This window comes from Macaca fascicularis, chromosome 3 (assembly GCF_037993035.2).
Source record: "Macaca fascicularis isolate 582-1 chromosome 3, T2T-MFA8v1.1".
In the NCBI taxonomy this organism is placed as follows: Eukaryota; Metazoa; Chordata; class Mammalia; order Primates; family Cercopithecidae; genus Macaca; species Macaca fascicularis.
The window spans coordinates 7,499,935-7,520,356 of record NC_088377.1 but is presented as its reverse complement, the minus strand read 5'-3'; the positions used below and the strand labels follow the sequence as shown (position 1 = coordinate 7,520,356).

General features: G+C 40.3%; 1 protein-coding gene across 5 annotated transcripts in view; it reads left to right on the top strand.

Moving 5' to 3' along the window:
* The window catches only part of SH3BGR (SH3 domain binding glutamate rich protein), a 65,670-nt gene that overhangs the window by 15,122 nt on the left and 30,126 nt on the right, over positions 1-20,422 (top strand). For all 5 annotated transcript variants that reach the window (XM_074034004.1, XM_015446849.3, XM_074034005.1 and 2 more), the window contains 2 exons: positions 2,433-2,618; positions 12,230-12,310. In XM_074034004.1, the coding sequence (XP_073890105.1) occupies positions 2,532-2,618; positions 12,230-12,310 (168 nt within the window). In that variant the 5' untranslated portion in view covers positions 2,433-2,531. The remainder of the gene's footprint in view (positions 1-2,432; positions 2,619-12,229; positions 12,311-20,422) is intronic.

The following is a 20,422-nucleotide window of genomic DNA, read 5'->3' as shown; positions in this document are numbered from 1 at the left end:
GAGCTTGCAGTGAGCTGAGATCCGGCCACTGCACTCCAGCCCGGGTGACAGAGCGAGACTCCGTCTCAAAAAAAAAAAAAAAAAAATTTCTAAAGCTACTTTTAGTTCAATGTGACTAATACTCTTATTTTCATAACTGAGTGAAATGCATTTTAGTGTGGGTATACTTGATATTTGAATTTCATAGTAAAGTATCTTTTTTATTTTATTCTTTTGTTTTATTTTTTAAAAAGTAAATAAAAAAAAATTTTTTTTGAGACAGAGTCTCACTCTGGCTCCCAGGCTGGAGTGCAGGGCTTACTGCAACCTCTACCTCCCAGGTTCAAGCGATTCTCCTGCCTCAGCCTCCCGAGTAGCAGAGGTTACAGGCGCACACCACCACGCCCAGGTAATTTTTGTATTTTTAGTAGAGTCAGGATTTCACCATGTTGGTCAGGCTGTTCTCGAACTCCTGACCTCGTGATCTGCCTGCCTCGGCCTCCCAAAGTGCTGGGGTTACAGGTGTGAGCCACCGCACCCGGCCTTCTCTTCTTTTTTTTTTTTTTTTTTTTTTTTTGAGACAGAGTCTCGCTCTGTAGCCCGGGCTGGAGTGCAGTGGCCGGATCTCAGCTCACTGCAAGCTCCGCCTCCCAGGTTTACGCCATTCTCCTGCCTCAGCCTCCCGAGTAGCTGGGACTACAGGCGCCCGCCACCTCGCCCGGCTAGTTTTTTGTATTTTTTAGTAGAGACGGGGTTTCACGGTGTTCGCCAGGATGGTCTCGATCTCCTGACCTCGTGATCCACCCGTCTCGGCCTCCCAAAGTGCTGGGATTACAGGCTTGAGCCACCGCGCCCGGCCTTCTCTTCTTTTTTAAACAAAATTTTTATTTTATTTTTAAGAGACAGGGTCCTGCTTTGTCACCCAAGCTGGAGTGCAGTGGGACAATCAGCACACTGTAACCTCAAACTCCTGGGCTCAAGCAATCCTTCTGTCTCAGCCTCCCAAAGTCCTGGGATTATAGGCATGAGCCACATTATCTGGCCTCTTTTTTCTCTTCTTTCCCTTTTCCCAATCCCTTGTCTTCCTAATTCTTTCTTACTTTTTGGCCATTAAAGCTTTGCAAAAAATTAAAAGTATTTTGAAGACTGCAAAAAAGATACGAGAGAGTCTCTACTCCAATTAGGTCATGTTAAAAGACAACATTACAACTCATCTAGTTTTGTAGATTTTTTTTTTTTTCCGACAGTTTTGCTCTTGTTGCCCAGGCTGGAGCGCAATAGCACAATCTTGGCTCACTGCAACCTCTGCCTCCTGGGTTCAAGCGATTCTCCTGCCTCAGGCTCCCTGTAGTAACTGGGATTACAAGGCATGTGCCACCACGCCTGGCTAATTTTGTATTTTTAGTAGAGATGGGGTTTTTGCATGTTGGTCAGGCTGGTCTTGAACTCCTGACCTCAGGTGATCTGTCTGCCTCAGCCTCCCAAAGTGCTGGCATTATAGGTGTGAGCCACTGTGCCCGGCCGTTTGTAGATCTTAATTGGCTTCTGTGATTCCAGAATCTGGCAGCAGTCCAGGCCAAAAAATGGTTCACAAAACTCTGCCCCGCTACACGTGCAGGTTATATTTATTGCCAGAGAAAAGGAGATGACATTCAGAAAAAGGATGTGAGGTACAGATAGCTAGGTTGGTTCTAACTCAGTGTTTGCCTTATTTGAAAGTGGTTTAACAGTTGACCTTCTGTGATTGGCTAAAGCTTGTCTGCTGTCATTAACTGAAACTCAGCTCTGGTTACAAAGGCTAATTTCTAGTTAGGTTTTCAGTTTGTTTACGTACTAAGCTAGGTTGCAGTTCATTACCTAGGACTCCTATGGAGTCTTCTAAAGCCCAAATTTAGTTTTAACAGTTGATTACACAATAATTAATTAATTAATTAATATATTTTTTGAGACGGAATCTTGCTCTGTCACCCAGGCTGGATTGCAGTGGCATGATCTCAACTCACTGCAACCTCCACCTCTCGGGCTCAAGTGATTCTCCTGCCTTAGCCTCTCAAGTAGCTGGGATTACAGGCGTGTGCCACCATGCTTGACTAATTTTTGTATTTTTAGTAGAGACGAGGTTTCACCATGTTGGCCAAGCTGGTGTTGAACCTCTGACCTCAGGCGATCCACCTGCCTCGGCCTCCCAAAGTGCTGGGATTACAGGTGTGAGCCATCGCACCCAGCCTGATTATATAATAATTTAAACATTGATGATACTAAAATTTCAGAAATTAAATAGTCATTTTGTTGACCCTTTATAACAAAGAGGTATGATTCTATTATTTTCCTTGTTTGAATACTTAGAGTTATTTGTGTTGTATAGTGTAACTAGAGGAAGGATTTAATTTTTGTACATGTAAACAAAATATTTTTCATAAACAGCCTAATAATATTTCTCTACTCTTGACCAGATTAGGAAGAAACAGCAAGAAGTAGTGGGTTTTTTGGAAGCGAATAAAATCGACTTTAAGGAATTAGATATTGCTGGAGATGAAGACAATAGGAGGTGGATGAGAGAGAATGTTCCTGGAGAGAAAAAACCTCAAAATGGGATTCCTTTGCCTCCCCAGATCTTCAATGAGGAGCAGTACTGTGGGGTGAGTACGTGCTTCTATTAAAAATCCTGCTGTGTGTGTGTTTATTAGAAATTTTCAGGCTGAGGCAGGAGAATGGCGTAAACCCGGGAGGCGGAGCTTGCAGTGAGCTGAGATCCGGCCACTGCACTCCAGCCTGGGCGACAGAGCGAGACTCTGTCTCAAAAAAAAAAAAAAAAAAAAAAAAGAAATTTTCTAAACCAGATTAATTTTGAGTCAGCATTTGAAATTGTTCACAACTGTCAGGTCATGATCTGTTTCTACCATCCAATAGCTGGATGGTAAATCCATTATGAATAATCAATATTTAAGATTTAGAAAAGGACAGAAACAATATCATGGTGATTCAGAAGTTTTGGGGATTATTTCAGGTTCTTTCTTTTATTTTGAAGAATTGAGGTCACGTGTTCAAAAATATTATACATTTAGCTAGGAATTCTGTTCAGCGTTGCAGTGTGCACACACGTGTATCTGCACAGGAACATGGTAAGTTTTCTCTGTCGACCAGGCTGGAGTGTAGTGGTGCAATCATGGCTTACTGTAGCCTCTTTCTCCTGGGCTCAAGCGATCCTCTCGCCTCAGCCTCCTGAGTAGCTGGGACTGCAGGAGTGCAGTACCCCACCCAGCTAATTTTTAAGTTTTTTGTAGAGATGGTCTCCCTATATTGCCCAGGCTGCTCTGGAACTCCTGGCCTCAAGTGATCCTCCTGCCTTGGCCTCCCAAAGTGCTGGGACTACAGGTGTGAGCCACTGTGCCCAGCAAGTTTTCACTTTTATAAAATTGACTTGTAGAAATAAAGTCTTACTATAGATACAAGATGAATTTGTGTAACTTTAATTAGTTTGAAAACTGTTCTGGGCATTATGGTTATAACAACAATTTTGTTTTATACATTTGATAGTTCATTTCACCATAAGATCACTTCTTTTTTTTCCCGGAGTTTATAGATCGTACTTAATAAATCAAGTTGTTGGAAAGAAATTTTTTCTTTTCTTTTCTTTTTTTTTTTTCTGAGACAGAGTCTTGCTCTGTCACCCAGGCTGGAGTGCAGTGGCGTGATCCTGGCTCACTACAAGCTCCACCCCCCGGGTTCATGCCATTCTCCTGCCTCAGCCTCCCAAGTAGCTGGGACTACAGGCGTCCGCCACTATGCCCGGCTTATTTTTTGTATTTTTAGTAGAGACGGGGTTTCACCGCGTTAGCCAGGATGATCTCGATCTCCTGACCTCATGATCCGCCCTCCTCAGCCTCCCAAAGTATTGGCATTACAGGCGTGAGCCACCGCGTCTGGCCTATTCTTTTCATTTCTACCTTCAGAGAGGTATTTGTAGTTTATCTTACGAGAAGCTTTGCTTAATTTGCTTTTCTGTGGTCTGTGGACACACTTACAAAAGTACATTCATGAAGAACAGGGCTTTGTTTCCAGAAAGTAAGTAAAAATCATTATTTTTATTGTGTGCTCAGATTTTAAAAGGAGACTCAAAAGTTCTGAAGGATATGCAGGCTTAAAATAACATTAGTCTAGATAGTCAGTGTCCTTTCTACTTGATTAGAATGTATATAAGTATTATTTAAGTGGTCTCCCTGGCTTCTGAAGATTCTTGGTCAACCCTGTGCCATGCCTGATGATGGCAGCAGGTAGAAGGAGACCCCAGAGAAAAGCAGTAGATTTCAGTGGGCAGTGAGGGGATTGGGCGTCAAGGGTAGTCCTCAGTGCCTTCCTGCCTCTGCCAGTTTGAACTTCTGCTACTCTACGCAGAGCAAATGAATATATTATCCTGAGAGCCAGGGTAGACAACTGTTAGGCTGAGAAAGGAGACACCACACTGGAAGCCAGGCACAGTTGAGGCCAGGCTCCCCGCCTGACAGAGGAATGTGAACTGGAAAGAGCAGACGCATCTGTTGATGACAAGTTGGCATCTGTGCATTTTAGCCCAGGTAAGGGCCAGAGTGCCTGCCTGGGACCAAGATAGCCTGGGCCTGACTGAACACAACCAAAGAGGACCCGGATCGTTCAGTACAGAGGTGCCCGTTTAGCAGAGGAACGAGTGTCTCCGGGCACTCAGGGCTGTAAGGAAACACAGGATGCAAACCTAATTAGGGTGGGGAGAGGGCTTCTCAATATATCGATGTTACTGAACAAACTATGTTATGTTCCTAAAATTTATTTTGAAATATGCTGTATGTGATAAGAAATACATAATTTAAACAGGAATGATACAATGAGTGACCACTGTATGCACCATCCAGTTTAAGAAGGACAGGATACTATTACCAGAAATGTGGAAGCTCTCTGTGTGCTTCTCCCTGATCACATTCCTCGCCCTCTGCACCAGTGATAGTCATTGGAAAGAAAGGGTCTTGCTCTGTCACTCAGGCTGGAATGCAGTGGCACGATCATGGCTCTCTGCAGCCTCAACCTCCTGGACTTGATCAATCCTCCTGTCTCAGCCTCCTGAATAGCTGGGACTATAGGTGTGTGGCACCACACCTAGCTAAATTTTGTATTTTTTGTAGAGATGGCATCTCCCTATGTTGCTGAGGCTGGTCTTGAATTCCTGGGCTCAAGCAGTCCTCCTGCCTTGACCCCCCAACGTGTTGGGATTACTGGTGTGAGTCACTGTGTCCAGACGTTATTTTTCATTTAAAAACCTGTGTCTTCTTTTACCTCCCTGAATATGCACATAGTTTGCTATGACACATGTGTTCCCATTGCAATCCCCTATTCCCAAAGAAATAGAATTTTCTTCTGGAGAGCCTCTCATTCATCTGGGAAGCTCGCTAGGCTTGGGCTCTTCTCTGCGGGAAATATTTCAGTTTCCTTAATGAATGGACTATTTAAGATTTCTACTTTTTCATAAGTTGGTTTTCATAATTCTGTTTCCATAAATTCTAAGATGGCTAGTTTGTTTGTTTGGTTTTTAGAATCAGGGTCTTTGTCTGTTGCCCAGGCTGGAGTGCAGTGTTGCCTTCATGGTCCATGGCAGCCTTGAGCTTGTTTTTAAGTTTTAAAGTCTAGTATAACATTTTTTTTCAAAATTAAGAGGCAGGTACAGAAATTTCCTATATACCCCCTGTTCCCACACATGCAGAGCCTCCCCCATTATCAACATCCCCCAAAGTTTTAAATAAGGTATTCTTAAGACCTGTTTAAAACAGGTAGTTATGTCCTCTCTTCATTCCTAATGTTTCTATTGTGTCTTCTCTGATTTTTTTTTTTTTAATTTATGTTGCTCATAGTTTTTGTTTGTTTTTGGTCTTTCGGCTTTGATTCTTTCTGATCTCTCTATATTTATATCTTTATAGCTAAATTTTCTCTTATTTTTAAAATTTCTGCTCTTGCCTTTATCATTTTTTGCTTCTATACACTTTGTTTTTTTTCTCCCCTTACGTTAATGTTCAGTTAGATGCTTAGCTCACTTTTAACCTTTTTTTCTTCTCTAATGTAAATATTTAAGGCTAGACATTTCTCCCTGAGTACTGTCAGTTCATTCCATATATTTTGATATCTTTTGTTTTTTTTGTTTTGTTTTGTTTTTACTTTATTTATTTATTATTATATTTTGAGATGGAGTTTTGCTCTTGTTGCCCAGGCTGGAGTACAGTGGCCTGATCTCAGTTCACTGCAACCTCTGCCTCCCGAGTTCAAGTGATTCTTCTGTCTCAGGCCTCCTGCGTAGCTGGGATTACAGGTGCCACCATGCCCGGTTAATTTTTTGTATTTTTAGTAGAGACAGGCTGTCATCATGTTGGCCAGGTTGGTCTTGAACTCCTGACCTCAGGTGATCTGCTGGCCTTGGCCTCCCAAAGTGCAGGGATTACAGGCGTGAGCCACCACGCCCGGCCTTTAGTATTTTCTTTATCGTTAAGTATAAATGTTAAAACATTTATACCTTTCTTTTTTGACCCACGCATTGAAATTATGAGTATATTTGGAGTTTCTTCTACTTTGTTATATGCTTTTAATTTTTCTCAGTTTTGCAATTTTTTAAAATCCTTTCTTGATGTAATTTTACTTACTAAAGTCTCTTTTTTCTAATTTTATTTTGCCCTTTACTCAATTCAAATAATCTATCCCTTTAGTGGTTAACTTAGCTATTTTAACATACATACTTAAAGATAATCAGTATCCTTACTTTTGTCCCAAACTTTTTTTTTTTTTTTTTTTAAAGACAGATTCTCACTCTGTCACCCAGGCTGGAGTGCAGTGGTGCAGTCTTGGCTCACTGCAGACTCCACCTCCCAGGTTCAAGCAATTCTCCTGCCTCAGCCTCCCGAGTAGCTGGGATTACAGGCACGCATCACCGTGTCCTGCTAATTTTTTTGTATTTTTGGTAGAGATGGGGTTTCATCATGTTGGCCAGGCTGGTCTTGAACTCCTGAACTCGGATGATCTGCTCACCTTGGCCTCCCAAAGTGCTGGGGTTACAGATGTGAACCACCGCACTCGGTCTGTCCCAAACATTAAAAGGGCCGTTAGACGCTGTAACCCTAATCACCCTCTCTGTTTACACGTGTTTGGTTTTTCAGTATTTCAGTTGGCCTCTCATCCTGCTCCACAAATTAGGCATTTCTCTTTGTTGGTTGTACAGTCAATGTTTGTTCAGATTTAGATTTACCCACATATTTACTATTAATTTTATCTTCTTGAATCTCAGATATTCCATCTGGAATTATTTTCTTCTTCCTGAATACATCCTATAAGTTTCTTTAAGTGAAGGTCTCTTGGCGGTAACTTCTCTAAGGTTTTGTTTGTTTAAAAAATGATATTTTCGCCGGGCGCGGTGGCTCACGCTTGTAATCCCAGCACTTTGGAAGGCCGAAGTGGGCGGATCACAAGGTCAGGAGATCGAGACCATCCTGGCTAACACGGTGAAACCCTGTCTCTACTAAAAATACAAAAAATTAGCCAGGTGTGGTGGCGGCGCCTGTAGTCCCAGCTACTTGGGAGGCTGAGGCAGGAGAATGGCGGGAACCCGGGAGGCGGAGCTTGCAGTGAGCCGAGCTCGCGCCACTGCACTCCAGCCTGGGCGACAGTGCAAGACTCCGTCTCAAAAACAAACAAAAAAAATATTTTCCAGATGACTGTCTTTCTTTCACGTTCATGCTTGAAAAAATAGTTTTACTGAGCCTGGAATTCTGGGCTGATTATTATTTTTTTCTAAACACATTGAAATTATTATTTTACTTTCACCTGGCCTCTGTGTTGCTATTGAGAAGTCAGCTGTCAGTCTCATCACTATTCTTTTATTGGGAAACTTTCTTTTTTCCTTTTTCTTTTCCTACCTTTCTTCTTCTGTCCATCCTTTCTTCTTTTCTTCTTCCTCTCTTTCTGGTTGCTTTTAATAATATTTCTCTGCGATGTGTCTAGGTTTAGAGTTATTTTTATTTATCTAGTTTAGAATTATTTACTGGGCTTCCTGAGACTAAGGGTTGTTATCTTTCAATAAGTCTAGAAAATTGTTAGTAACTGGCCAGGCGAGATGGTGCATGCCTATAATCCTAGCACTTTGGGAGGCCGAGGTGGGAGGATTGCTTGAGCCCAGGTGTTCGAGACCAGCTTGGGCAGCATAGTGAGACCTTGTCTCAAAAAATTAAAAAAAGAAAATGTTTAGCAATTATATGCTTGAGTTTAGGTTTTCCCGTATTATCTCTATTTGCTTCTCCAAGAGCTCCTATAAGACATTTGTTAGAACTTCTCATACTGTTTTCATACAATAATATTTCCTCCACATTTTTCATCTCTTTTTTCCTCTCTAGATTATTTGTTTGTTTGTTTATTTATTTATTTATTTAAATAGAGACAGAGTCTCACCATGTTGCCCAGGCTGGTCTTGAACTCCTGGGCTCAAACAATCTTCCCTTCTCTGCCTCTTACAGTGCTGGGGTTATAGGCATGGGCCGCCACACCCAGCCTGGATGATTGGATTGCATCTTCCAGTTAGCTAATTTACTCTTCAGGTGTTTTTGTTTAATCCGCATATTGGGTTTTACAATTCCACTATTATGTCTTTTTATTTTCGGGAGTTCTTTTTGGTTCCTTTCTAAATTTGCTTGATTGTTCTCTCTAGGTATTTATTCTGTCTTCAAGTTTTTCTTTTATTTCACTAAATATATTAAATATAGCTGTTTTGTATTCTTTGCCTGATAATTCCCATATCTGATTCTGATTTTTTTTTTTTTTTTTTTTTTTTGAGACGGAGTCTCGCTGTGTCGCCCAGGCTGGAGTGCAGTGGCCGGATCTCAGCTCACTGCAAGCTCTGTCTCCCGGGTTTTTACGCCATTCTCCTGCCTCAGCCTCCCGAGTAGCCGGGACTACAGGCGCCCGCCACCTCGCCCGGCTAGTTTTTTGTATTTTTTAGTAGAGACGGGGTTTCACCGTGTTAGCCAGGATGGTCTCGAACTCCTGACCTCGTGATCCGCCCGTCTCGGCCTCCCAAAGTGCTGGGATTACAGGCTTGAGCCACCGCGCCCGGCCTGATTCTGATTTTTAATTCCACCTTCTGTTATTTCTTCTTGCTCTCACTCATATTTTCTTTTTATTCCCTTATTTATATTATAACTTTTGACTTCAAACTGCTCATTTTTAAAAACTTTGTTTGTGGCTATCTTAGTCTGTTTGTGCTGCTATAACAGAATACCACAGACTGGGTAGTTTATAAACAATAGAAGTTTATTTGGCTCATGGCTCTGGAGGTGGAAAGTCCAAGATCGAGGGACAGCATTTGATGAGGGCTTTCTGGCTGCGTCAAACATGGCTGAAGGCATCACAGTAGCAAGAGAAAGGGAGAGATACAACTCCGAGCTTCAAGCCTTTTTATAAATGTCTTCAATCAGTTCATGAGGATGGCCCCCTTATGGCCTCAACAGCTCCCCGTAGGCCCCACCTCCCAACACTGTTGCACTGGGGATTAAGTTTCCAACACATGCTTTCTGGCGGATACATTCAAATCACAGCAGTGGATACTCTTTGAGGCCTGGAGTTTATTTCTGCATCAAACTTAGACACATCTTAAACTCAGATTTCCTTTTAAGATTTTTTAGGATCACACATGGCATGGGAATTTGAACTGCAACCTCTCGTGAATTCTACTTGTGGTTATAAATTCTCAGAGGAGAATATTTTCCCCTCCACCCAGAAGCAAAGTTGAATCAGGGAAGTTTCCTTCTATTCCGTTCTGCCTGGCAGGGTTATTTCTCATTCACATTTACTTTGAAGGCAGAACCCTCTAGAGTTCTGGTGTGTGTGCTTATGAAACTCCCCACCTTGACGAGGCTCTGGGCTTTATCTCCTTCCTCCTTTTTCCTCTTCAGTGTCAAAGTGATGATAAAGGTGTCGTGTGTGTGTCAGAAACTCTCAGCACGCATGGTGACTTTGGTGCATGCTTACTCTCAGGATTCACGCTCTCACTGGCCGGAGTCTTTTCTGCCAGCTCAGCAGTGTATTTATACTTTTAGTTTTTTCTTAATTGGGTTAAACAATTTTTTTTTGAGACAGCTTTTCAGGGCCTCTAATCTGCCATAATAATCCCAGCAGAACTGGGAGTTGAAAACCTGTTTTATGTTCATTATTTTCTACATATATTTGGTAGCATCAAGTTAAAGATAATGATGAATTGTTCTTCGGCCTTCTGAAATTCTGAAGAAGGTATTTGGTCTTAAATTGAAGCAAAAGACTAATTCACTCAACTATAAGAAAATCTTTCTTGCCTTGAAATCTAGAGTTGGCTAAAGAAGCTTTCAGAACTTTATATATGGCATTTTTGGGAAATAGCATAGATTTACTTTATTACATTTCACCAACTTAATACTACTACTACTACTATTAACGCAGTATCTCATGTAATCTTTTAACAATGATTGGTAAGCGTGTACTCTGGGAATCAATCAGAATTTCTGATACCAAAGTTCCTGCACTTACTCATGTTGTTATATTCCTTTCAACCAAGATTTGAGGCAGCTTCCAAACATGTATTCAGTATAAAAGAATAAAATTAATCACTGAGAGACTTGAGGCAATGGATAGGAAAACAATAAAGCTTTGAATAAGAGTAACACTTTGAATAAGTGGCTCATACCTGTAGTCCCAGCACTTTAGGAGGCCGAGGTGGGTGGATCATCTGGGGTCAGGAGTTTGAGACCAGCCTGACCAACATATTGAAACCCTGTCTCTACTAAAAATACAAAAATTAGCTGGGCATGGTGGCGCGTGTCTGTAATCCCAGGTAGTCAGGAGGCTGATGCAGGAGAATTGCTTGAACCTGGAAGGCGGAGGTTGCCGTGAGCAGAGATTGTGCCACTGCACTCCAGCCTGGGAGACAGAGCGAGACTTTCTCTCTCTCTCTCTCTCAAAAAAAAAAAAAAAAAAGAGTAACACACAGGAATACATAATACTTTTTTTCTCAATAGCTGTGACCTGTATTTAGTTTTAAACTTCTTTTTTTTTTTTTTTTTTTTTTTGTGAGACAGGGCATTGCTCTGTTTCCCAGGCTAGAGTGTAATGGCACAATCACAGCCCACTGCAGCCTTGATCTGCCAGGCTCAAGTGATCCTCCCACCTCAGCCTCCCAAGTAGCTGGGACCACAGGTGTGTGCCACCATGCCCACAGGGTCTCACCATGTTGCCCATTCTAGTCTTGAACTTGTGGGTTCAAGGGATCCTCCCATCTTGGCCTCCCGAAGTGCTGAGATTAGAGGCATGAGCCACCACGCCTGGCTGGTTTTAAGCTTTTTAACATACACTAAGAGTAGGGTAGGCAAAGAACAACTAAGTTGTTTTGTGTGTTGCCCTGTTAAATGAGACAAACGCCTGTGACTTTGTGAGCCTTTTTGCAACACTGTTGAAATTGCATCAAGGCCTTGATGACAAAGATTGGCAGTAGTAAAGTAGCCTGGGGGAATGTTGTTTATGTTTTTATTATAAAGACTGAAACTCTTCTAAGCTATTGACAGCTATGTTACTGGGAAGGTGGTGTAGGGCTGGACCTGCCTGGTGAAGGACTGGCCCTGGTAGGATCTGGATGGGGTGGGAGCTTCATTGAGCATCAGATTTCAATCCACTACCAAGTTTCTGATCACTCCAGTTGTTCCCATTTTGCCAAAACAGTCGCCCTCTATGCCTCCGATGGTCTTGTGCCTGTTCATGTTGGGAGGGCCTGAGATGCATCTGGGCCCTTAGGGATACTTTAATCACAGTGTAGACAGCCTGTATCATCTCAGTCTCAGCTGATCAGGGACCAAATGCTTAGGGCCAGATTATAAGTAAACCAGGTGGTGGTGTGAAACTTGGAAAAGCCATTTACTGTGTATATTTGGGTCCTGTCAGCAATTCCCGGACATGGGTAGGGGTGTGTGTGTGTGTGTGTGTGTGTGTGTGTGTGTGTGTGTGCTCTTGCTGTGGTATACAGGCACAATGAAAGTGTATAAAAACAAATGTAAAGTTCATGCTTAGATTTCTTAACTCTGGAGGTTAGTCATCTTTGACAAAGCAAACTGGGATGACTTTTTGTGTGAGCTTCCCACTTAAGAACTAATAAATAAAAAGATCAGTTTCCATAAATAAACTGGCTCACAAGTGTGCAGTAGTTTTAAACTTTCTTTTTCTTTGCTTCAAGGATTTTGACTCTTTCTTCTCTGCAAAAGAAGAGAATATTATTTATTCCTTCCTTGGTTTGGCTCCTCCTCCAGACTCAAAGGTAAGTTTGAACAAACTCTATTGGGTTCAAAACAGGTAATACTAAATGAAGGTAGAAATCTGCATCCAAGACTGTTTAATAAATGATGATTTTTAAATTAACATAATTTTAATACACTTCTTATTCTGATGAAGTCCTATGCATAGAGAGAATGCAGTTTTTACTAAAAAAAGTTCCAAAATTATGCTTTTCATATTTATGCTATGTTTTCACCTTGTTATGGTAAATTTTATAATACCTAAGTTAGGCAATATCATTACTTTGAATAAACTTAAGTGCATTCATTAAATATGTAAACATTTGAGCTCCCAGGTTGTGTTTATACAATTATTTTGTTTTGAATTGATTTCTCATATAGCTTTATATGAGTTAATTTCATAATGATATATGCCCTTATATTATTTCTATTTAAATGAACCAAACTGCATTTTGGTCTCATAAAAATGGAACAGGTCTTCTTTTGAGAAATGTCTGTTCATATCCTTTGCCCACTTTTTGATGGGGTTGTTTGTTTTTTTCTTGTAAATTTGTTTGAGTTCTTTGTAGGTTCTGGATATTAGCCCTTTGTCAGATGAGTAGATTGCAAAAATTGTCTCCCATTCTGTAGGTTGCCTGTTCACTCTGATGGTAGTTTCTTTTGCTGTGCAGAAGCTCTTTAGTTTAATGAGATCCCATTTGTCAATTTTGGCTTTTGCTGCCGTTGCTTTTGGTGTTTTAGACATGAAGTCTTTGCCCATGCCTATGTCCTGAATGGTACTACCTAGGTTTTCCTCTAGGATTTTTATGGTATTAGGTCTAACATTTAAGTCTCTAATCCATCTTGAATTAATTTTCACATAAGGAGTAAGGAAAGGATCCAGTTTCAGCTTTCTACTTATGGCTAGCCAATTTTCCCAGCACCATTTATTAAATAGGGAATCCTTTCCCCATTTCTTGTTTCTCTCAGGTTTGTCAAAGATCAGATGGCTGTAGATGTGTGGTATTATTTCTGAGGACTCTGTTCTGTTCCATTGGTCTATATCTCTGTTTTGGTACCAGTACCATGCTGTTTTGGTTACTGTAGCCTTGTAGTATAGTTTGAAGTCAGGTAGCGTGATGCCTCCAGCTTTGTTCTTTCATACAGCCAACAGACACATGAAAAAATGCTCATCATCACTGGCCATCAGAGAAATGCAAATCAAAACCACAATGAGATACCATCTTACACCAGTTAGAATGGCGATCATTAAAAAGTCAGGAAACAACAGGTGCTGGAGAGGATGTGGAGAAATAGGAACACTTTTACACTGTTGGTGGGATTGTAAACTAGTTCAACCATTATGGAAAACAGTATGGCGATTCCTCAAGGATGTAGAACTAGATGTACCATATGACCCAGCCATCCCATTACTGGGTATATACCCAAAGGATTATAAATTATGCTGCTATAAAGACACATGCACACGTATGTTTATTGCAGCACTATTCACAATAGCAAAGACTTGGAATCAACCCAAATGTCCATCAGTGACAGATTGGATTAAGAAAATGTGGCACATATACACCATGGAATACTATGCAGCCATAAAAAAGGATGAGTTTGTGTCCTTTGTAGGGACATGGATGCAGCTGGAAACCATCATTCTTAGCAAACTATCACAAGAACAGAAAACCAAACACCGCATGTTCTCACTCATAGGTGGGAACTGAACAATGAGATCACTTGGACTCAGGAAGGGGAACATCACACACCGGGGCCTATCATGGGGAGGGGGGAGGGGGGAGGGATTGCATTGGGAGTTATACCTGATGTAAATGAGGAGTTGATGGGTGCAGCACACCAACATGGCACAAGTATACATATGTAACAAACCTGCACGTTATGCACATGTACCCTACAACTTAAAGTATAATAATAATAAATAAATTAATAAAAAAAATAAAATAAAAAAAATAAGACCCAACTAAAAAAAAAAAAAAAATGGAACAGGCAAGATCTCGATTCAAGAACGAGGTAGGTTTTATCAGGTTTTTTTCTTCCAGTGATGTCTCATCTTTGATTATGTATAATTAAATAGAGAATTATGCTAATAAAGCAGGAACTGTGAATTTGACCTGCGTGCATGTTTAATTCATGCGACTTGCTAAGACTTGCTGATGGATTGAATGTGGATAGGGATGGATTCCATGATGACTTCTAACCAGTGGGTGTAAAAATCTGCTCTGAGAGAGGACCATATTGACAAGAGAAATTAAGTTTGAGACAGCTGAGTGAAGAAGTGAGGTAGGCAATTGTATGCTGATCTGTGTCTCTGCAAAATCTGGTTGGAGACACACACGTGGAATCTGTGAGTGTGTAGATGGAGCTGAAGTTGTGAAAAGTGGATGAAACAAAGTAATGAGAGAGTTGACAGGAAGACCAGAGTGGGGGCGGAGGTGGTGCTTCAAGTTTAAAGTTACCTGGAAGATGAGAAACCAGTTGAGGAGGCTAAGATGGAGAGTGGGGAAGGCAGGAGGAGACCAGGAGCATGTGGTGTCACGGATGCCCAGGAGGAGCTCCACTCTTTACAGAAGAGGGTGATGTAAGTTGTGAAAATGTGGCTGGGAGATTGCGTCAGGTGAGGCCATAAAGGTGACCACTGGCTTTGACGACATGGAGGTCATTAGAGGCTATGACAAGTAGTTTCTGAGGAAAGGTGGAGGCAGAAGCATGTGGTCTAGACAGAGTGGTCTACGTAGGGCTGGTAGTGAGAACGAGGGACTATGCATAGACAATTATTTTGGGGGAATTTTCCCACAGAGTGAAAGAGAACATGGCAGACATCATTGTTTTAAACAGTGTCCTACTCCTCCCCACTACTGGAAATTGGGGCAGAGTTCCTTGAGTCCCTGCATGCTGCCGATTCCCTAGCTTCCTCTCTTCTCCCTATGTTCTGGAAAGTTCCCCCATCTCTCTTCTTTACCCAAGCTCAATCTCTCTTCTTAATCCAAGTTCTCTTTCAGTAGACATCTCCCATATTCCTACGGCTTCTCAATCCCCTTCTTCCAGACCCCAGACCTGTGGGTGGTAGGAGGGGAGAGTCTAGTTTTTACAAAGGCCCACTAGGGGGTTATCTAAACAAAAGGGAATTTTCTATCCTTGGTCAATAATAATGTGGCAAAGCTTTGAAATGACTTTTTCTTTAACCTTTTGTAGGTCAAATTCTTGACAGAGTTACTGTCTTCACCAAGAGTCCCAATAAACAGAAGGGGGAGAGGGTAGTAGAAAAATGTATTTTCTGTCTGTTCACCACAAATTCCAGGAATCATGTTTTCCTTATTTCTTCCCTTTGTGATATCTTTTTATTCTTTTTTTTATAGCATTAGAATATTTTTTTTTTCATGTGGCTATAGCCTTCATGATGATCATTTAAAACTTTTGTCTGATACTCTATCACACTGATGTATCATAATTGATTTTATTATTCCTATGTTTAAAATTTTTACTTATTATTGTGTCATAAACATGTTTATGCTATTATGGTATCATAATGTCATCTAAATATTTTGTATAACATTCCATCAAGTTGATGTGCCATACATTTAAAAAAATTTTTATTCATTTATTTATTTTTTAGAGATAGTGTCTTGCTATGTTGCAAAGTTTCTCCCCTAGGAAAACACTAAAATGCTTTCGTTCTCTATATACTTGCCTCGTCTGAGTATTTAATGCCAATGGAACCATACACTACAGGGTCCTTTGTGACTGACTTCTTTCATTTGGCATCATGTTGTCAAGGCTTGTCTGTGTTGTACCAGGTGTCAGCACTTCTTTCTTTGTTAGGGCAGACTACTATCCATGGCATGAATGGATGGACCACATTTTATGAATCCGTTCATCAGTGGATGGTTACTTGGGTTGTTTCCACGTTTTGGCTATCATGAATAATGCTGTGATGACCATTTGTGTATCTTTTGTTTAATCGATTTCCAATACTTCTACAGTTGCTGCTTTGCATCAGAATCTCTCGACAATTTAAAAAAATTCAGATGCCTGAGTTTTACTCTAGACTTACTGACCCTAAATCACCAGGGGAGAGGCCCAGGGATCTACATTTGCAAAAAGTCCCTTATGCTTACTTCTATTTAACAACCACTACACTGGAGACAATACATAATATTCATGTATATGCTTCTCCAGAATGAATGTGATATCATATTTGCTTTAGTTAAGAAACTCAAATAGTGCAGGGAAATTGTAAGGCCACTTTATTCCTTTCCCCATTCCTGATTCTGCCCCGTATTCATGAATTTGGTATCTCTCTCTCTTTCGACAAGCAAGACATCTTTTTGTGGTGTATTTTCAATGCCTAATTGTTATATTTTATGAAATTTGCTTTTTTCAAATACACCATGGGCATTTTATTAATATTTTTAAACAACAATAGTAGTAGCAGAAGCAACAAGAACAAACTCTTAGGCCAGGCATTGTGGTTCATGCCTGTAATCCTAGTACTTAGGAAGGCAGAGGCAGGAGGATAGTTTGAGCCCAGGTGTTTGTGACCTGCCTGGGCAACATAATGAGACCCTGTTCTCAAAAACAAACAAAAAGGAACAAACTCCTAGAGGGCTAGCAACTTAACAGATACTGTGAGGCTCCCAATGGAATTCCAGCCGTTAAAAAAAGTAACTCATATAATAGCATTTAATAGATGTCAAAGAAAATATATGGATAAGTGAATAAAGAGGCTGAAAAGTTCAAGTAGATTGCTCCAGGTCACAAGGCTCATCATCTGTAGAACTAGAATTTGATTTCAACATTTTCTGATTATTAACCCAATATCCTCTTCACTCCCTTGTGTTTAGGGCTACATTTATAGAAAATCTATCTACCCTTAAATCTGTTAAAATTAAAAAAACTCATTTGTCACATATGGAGGTAACTATCACCCCAATATTTTACTCTAAAATTAATAATTAAAAGAGAAGATCTAAACTTTTTTTTTCTGCCTTTTAAACAAGAATCTATAATTCATCCCTGGTTGTTGAGAGTAAACTTTTTTTTTGTAGGTCAAATATCAAATAAATGATAGAATTAGAAAAATAACCCATTTGCCAAAGCCAATGTAATAATTGATTACAGCATAGCTAATGAATGGATAATAAAACTGGGTAAAAGGCATTAGGTGAATTTATTTCTTGGGGGAATCAGATAAATTTCTTGTACTAAAGTATTGGCCCCGCCAGACATTATTTGCTAAATTCAAGGGGGAAACTGATCTTTATAATAAAGAGGTCTATTGGTCACAACCGTAACAAAGTAGCCAAACCACTGTCACTACTAATGGAACTCACTGATGTCATATGCTGCCTGTTGCAAACATGAAGTCCATAGTCTTACCAGTCAAGTGTTCTTGCTAAAGCCTTTCACCTGCATCCCAACCAGTCTCCAGCTCCAAGTTCTAGTTTATAAAAAACACAGAGGAAGAGGAACAAGTTAAATAATATCACAAAGAAAGAATCAGACAAAACAAAAATTTGGAACAGTCTTCAAGATAACTGACCCAGACTCCTAAAACATTCAGTGTCATGAAAGATAAATAAATAAAAAGAAGTGGAATTGTTCTAGACTAAAATAGACTGAAGAAATATGAGAATCAGATGCAATTAATACTTTTTAAGAGATTCAAGTCTAAAGAAAGTAATTGTAAAATATTTACTGCAGGCAACTTGGGAAATTTGGAAAGAAATTGGATACTACATGACATCAGGGAGTTCTTGTTAGTTTCCTTAGATGTGATAAAAATACTGGAGTCATGTAAGACAATGGCCCTTGCTTTTAGAAGACAATACTAGAATATTTAAGGGTGCAGTTTCACAAGACACATGAAAAATGTTAGCAAGTGTTCAATCTGTGTAGTTCATCTTTAAAAACTTTTCTGTGTCTTTAAAATTTTCATAAGGAAGAGCTGGAGCAATTTTTTTGTTTTTTTTTGAGACAGAGTCTCGCTCTGTTGCCCAGGCTGGAATGCAGTGGCACAATCTTGGCTCACTGCAACCTCCGCCTCCCGGGTTCAAGCAATTCTTGTGCCTCAGCCTCCGGAGTAGCTGGGGTTACAGGTGCCCACCACCACACCGGGCTAATTTTTGTATTTTTAGTAGAGACAAGGTTTCACCATGTTGGCCAGGCTGGTCTTGAACTCCTGACCTTAGGTGATCTTCCCACCTTGGCCTCCCAAAGTGCTGGGATTACAGGCATGAGCCATTGCGCCCGGCCTGGAGCAATATTTGGAGCTAAGCATATGGCAATGTTGTATTGCCTGTGCTCTTATTAGTTGAAAGCTCTTATTAGTCAAAATGTCCTAGTCAAAACTTGAGGAGGATTGCTCTAAATGGAGAAGAACACAACTCAAATAAAACTTGTTTCAAGGCAGGACATACAAATGGCAAATGGCCTTGTCCAAAGTTACTCTGTCTAAAGCTACTTTAAGTTTTACAGGGGAAAAAAAACAGACTTTAGAAAATTATGTGGAAAAGTTAGAGCAGATGAACTTATTTGCCAGTGTGCAAAGTGTCCGGGATCAATCTCATATTTTCAGCAACAAAAATAAAATAAAATAAACATTTGGAAGTCGATCAACATAGATATTGCCATTTTTCTCTCTCTGAGATAATGACTTGCCATTCATGTCTAGGGGCAGCCCACTTCCTAGACCTCTTCTCTTACATTTCTCCTGAGAAGTCTCAGAGTTCACCTCTCTTCTCATTGAGGCTTTTGTAGTCCTGGTATTTCTTTCCATCCATAATCTCTCTCATTCAGCATGAAATGAAGAGGAACCCCAGTGGAAAAGAGCATATGATTCAGTTAGAAAACCTTATATGCTTTTTACCTGCTGACCCTGAATTTTTAATGTTTTCCCAGCTATAAAATGAAGAGAGAAATATGACCACCTACCTCTTAGGGGTATTTATTTTATAATTTATTCTTTCAAGAGAATTTATTTGAGCACATACTGGGCCAGACACTGGGCTGGTTGATTGAAGGGACTTTATGGTCTAGAGGAATAGTTAGATGTAAGCATTCTATAAGTAGATATAATAACTGTCTATGTGAATATGGAGATGGTCCACCAATCTCAGGCCTTAGATTAAGTCTCTGAAAAGAGTTGATATCTCACTTGGTATTGGAAGATTTAGTAGGAGCTCAGTAAGTGGAAAAAGATAGTCAAGACACTATGGGAAAATGGATGTATATACTAAGGCAGTGAAATTTATGAGAGTATGTTTCGTTCAGTGAAGTCATACTTTGGATAGATTCAGAGGTTTCAATAGAACCCAGGGTATGGAAGTGGGTAAAGATAAGAGCTGAGGCAAGAAAAGTTAGTAGGAATGATATTGTAAAGGGCCTTCTGTGTCTGGACTTTTTTCTTGGCAATGAGAATGATGGGAAAAGGTCAATGTGGAGTGATTTACATTTCACAAAGCCTCTGACTCAGACAGCAACATATAGATTACTAGAGATAAGATGCAGAACCTGGGACCATATCTTTCATATTTACATCATCAGAGCCCATAACTCATAGTAGGTGTTCACCTCTGAAATTCGAGGCGATAATTAACTGGGGTACCAAAGTCAATGAAACACTCCAGAGATATTCAGCACTATTCTTCAAATTGAATGTAAATGGGACAGGTTTGTTTGTTGTAACTTGCTTTTTATTTATTTTTTTTTAAAAAAACATATTTTGAGGTATATTTATCCTAATACATATAAATCTATTTCAGCCTCTGCTGTGTTTTATCTTATCTCATTTTTATTTTAATATCTAATCTCAGTTTTTAGATCCTACCCTGATTTGTGCTCAGGTACTGTCATGTTATATAAAACTCTCATGTGGAAGAAAGGGATGGCCGTGGGATTATGAAACCTGGCCTAGAGATACCTAAGAGGCTGTCCAGTCCAGATGCTTCTCTTCTGAGAGGAGCAACATGAAGCCCAAGGAGCTTAAGTGACTTGTAGAAAGACACCCCACTAATTAGCAGCACAGTTTGTGCTAGAGCCTTTGGTGCTGTCCGTATTGCTTGGGTTTATAGCTGTTTATACTGTGCATAGGGACAGAGTACTTCCAGTATCATTTGAAAAGACAGACATCT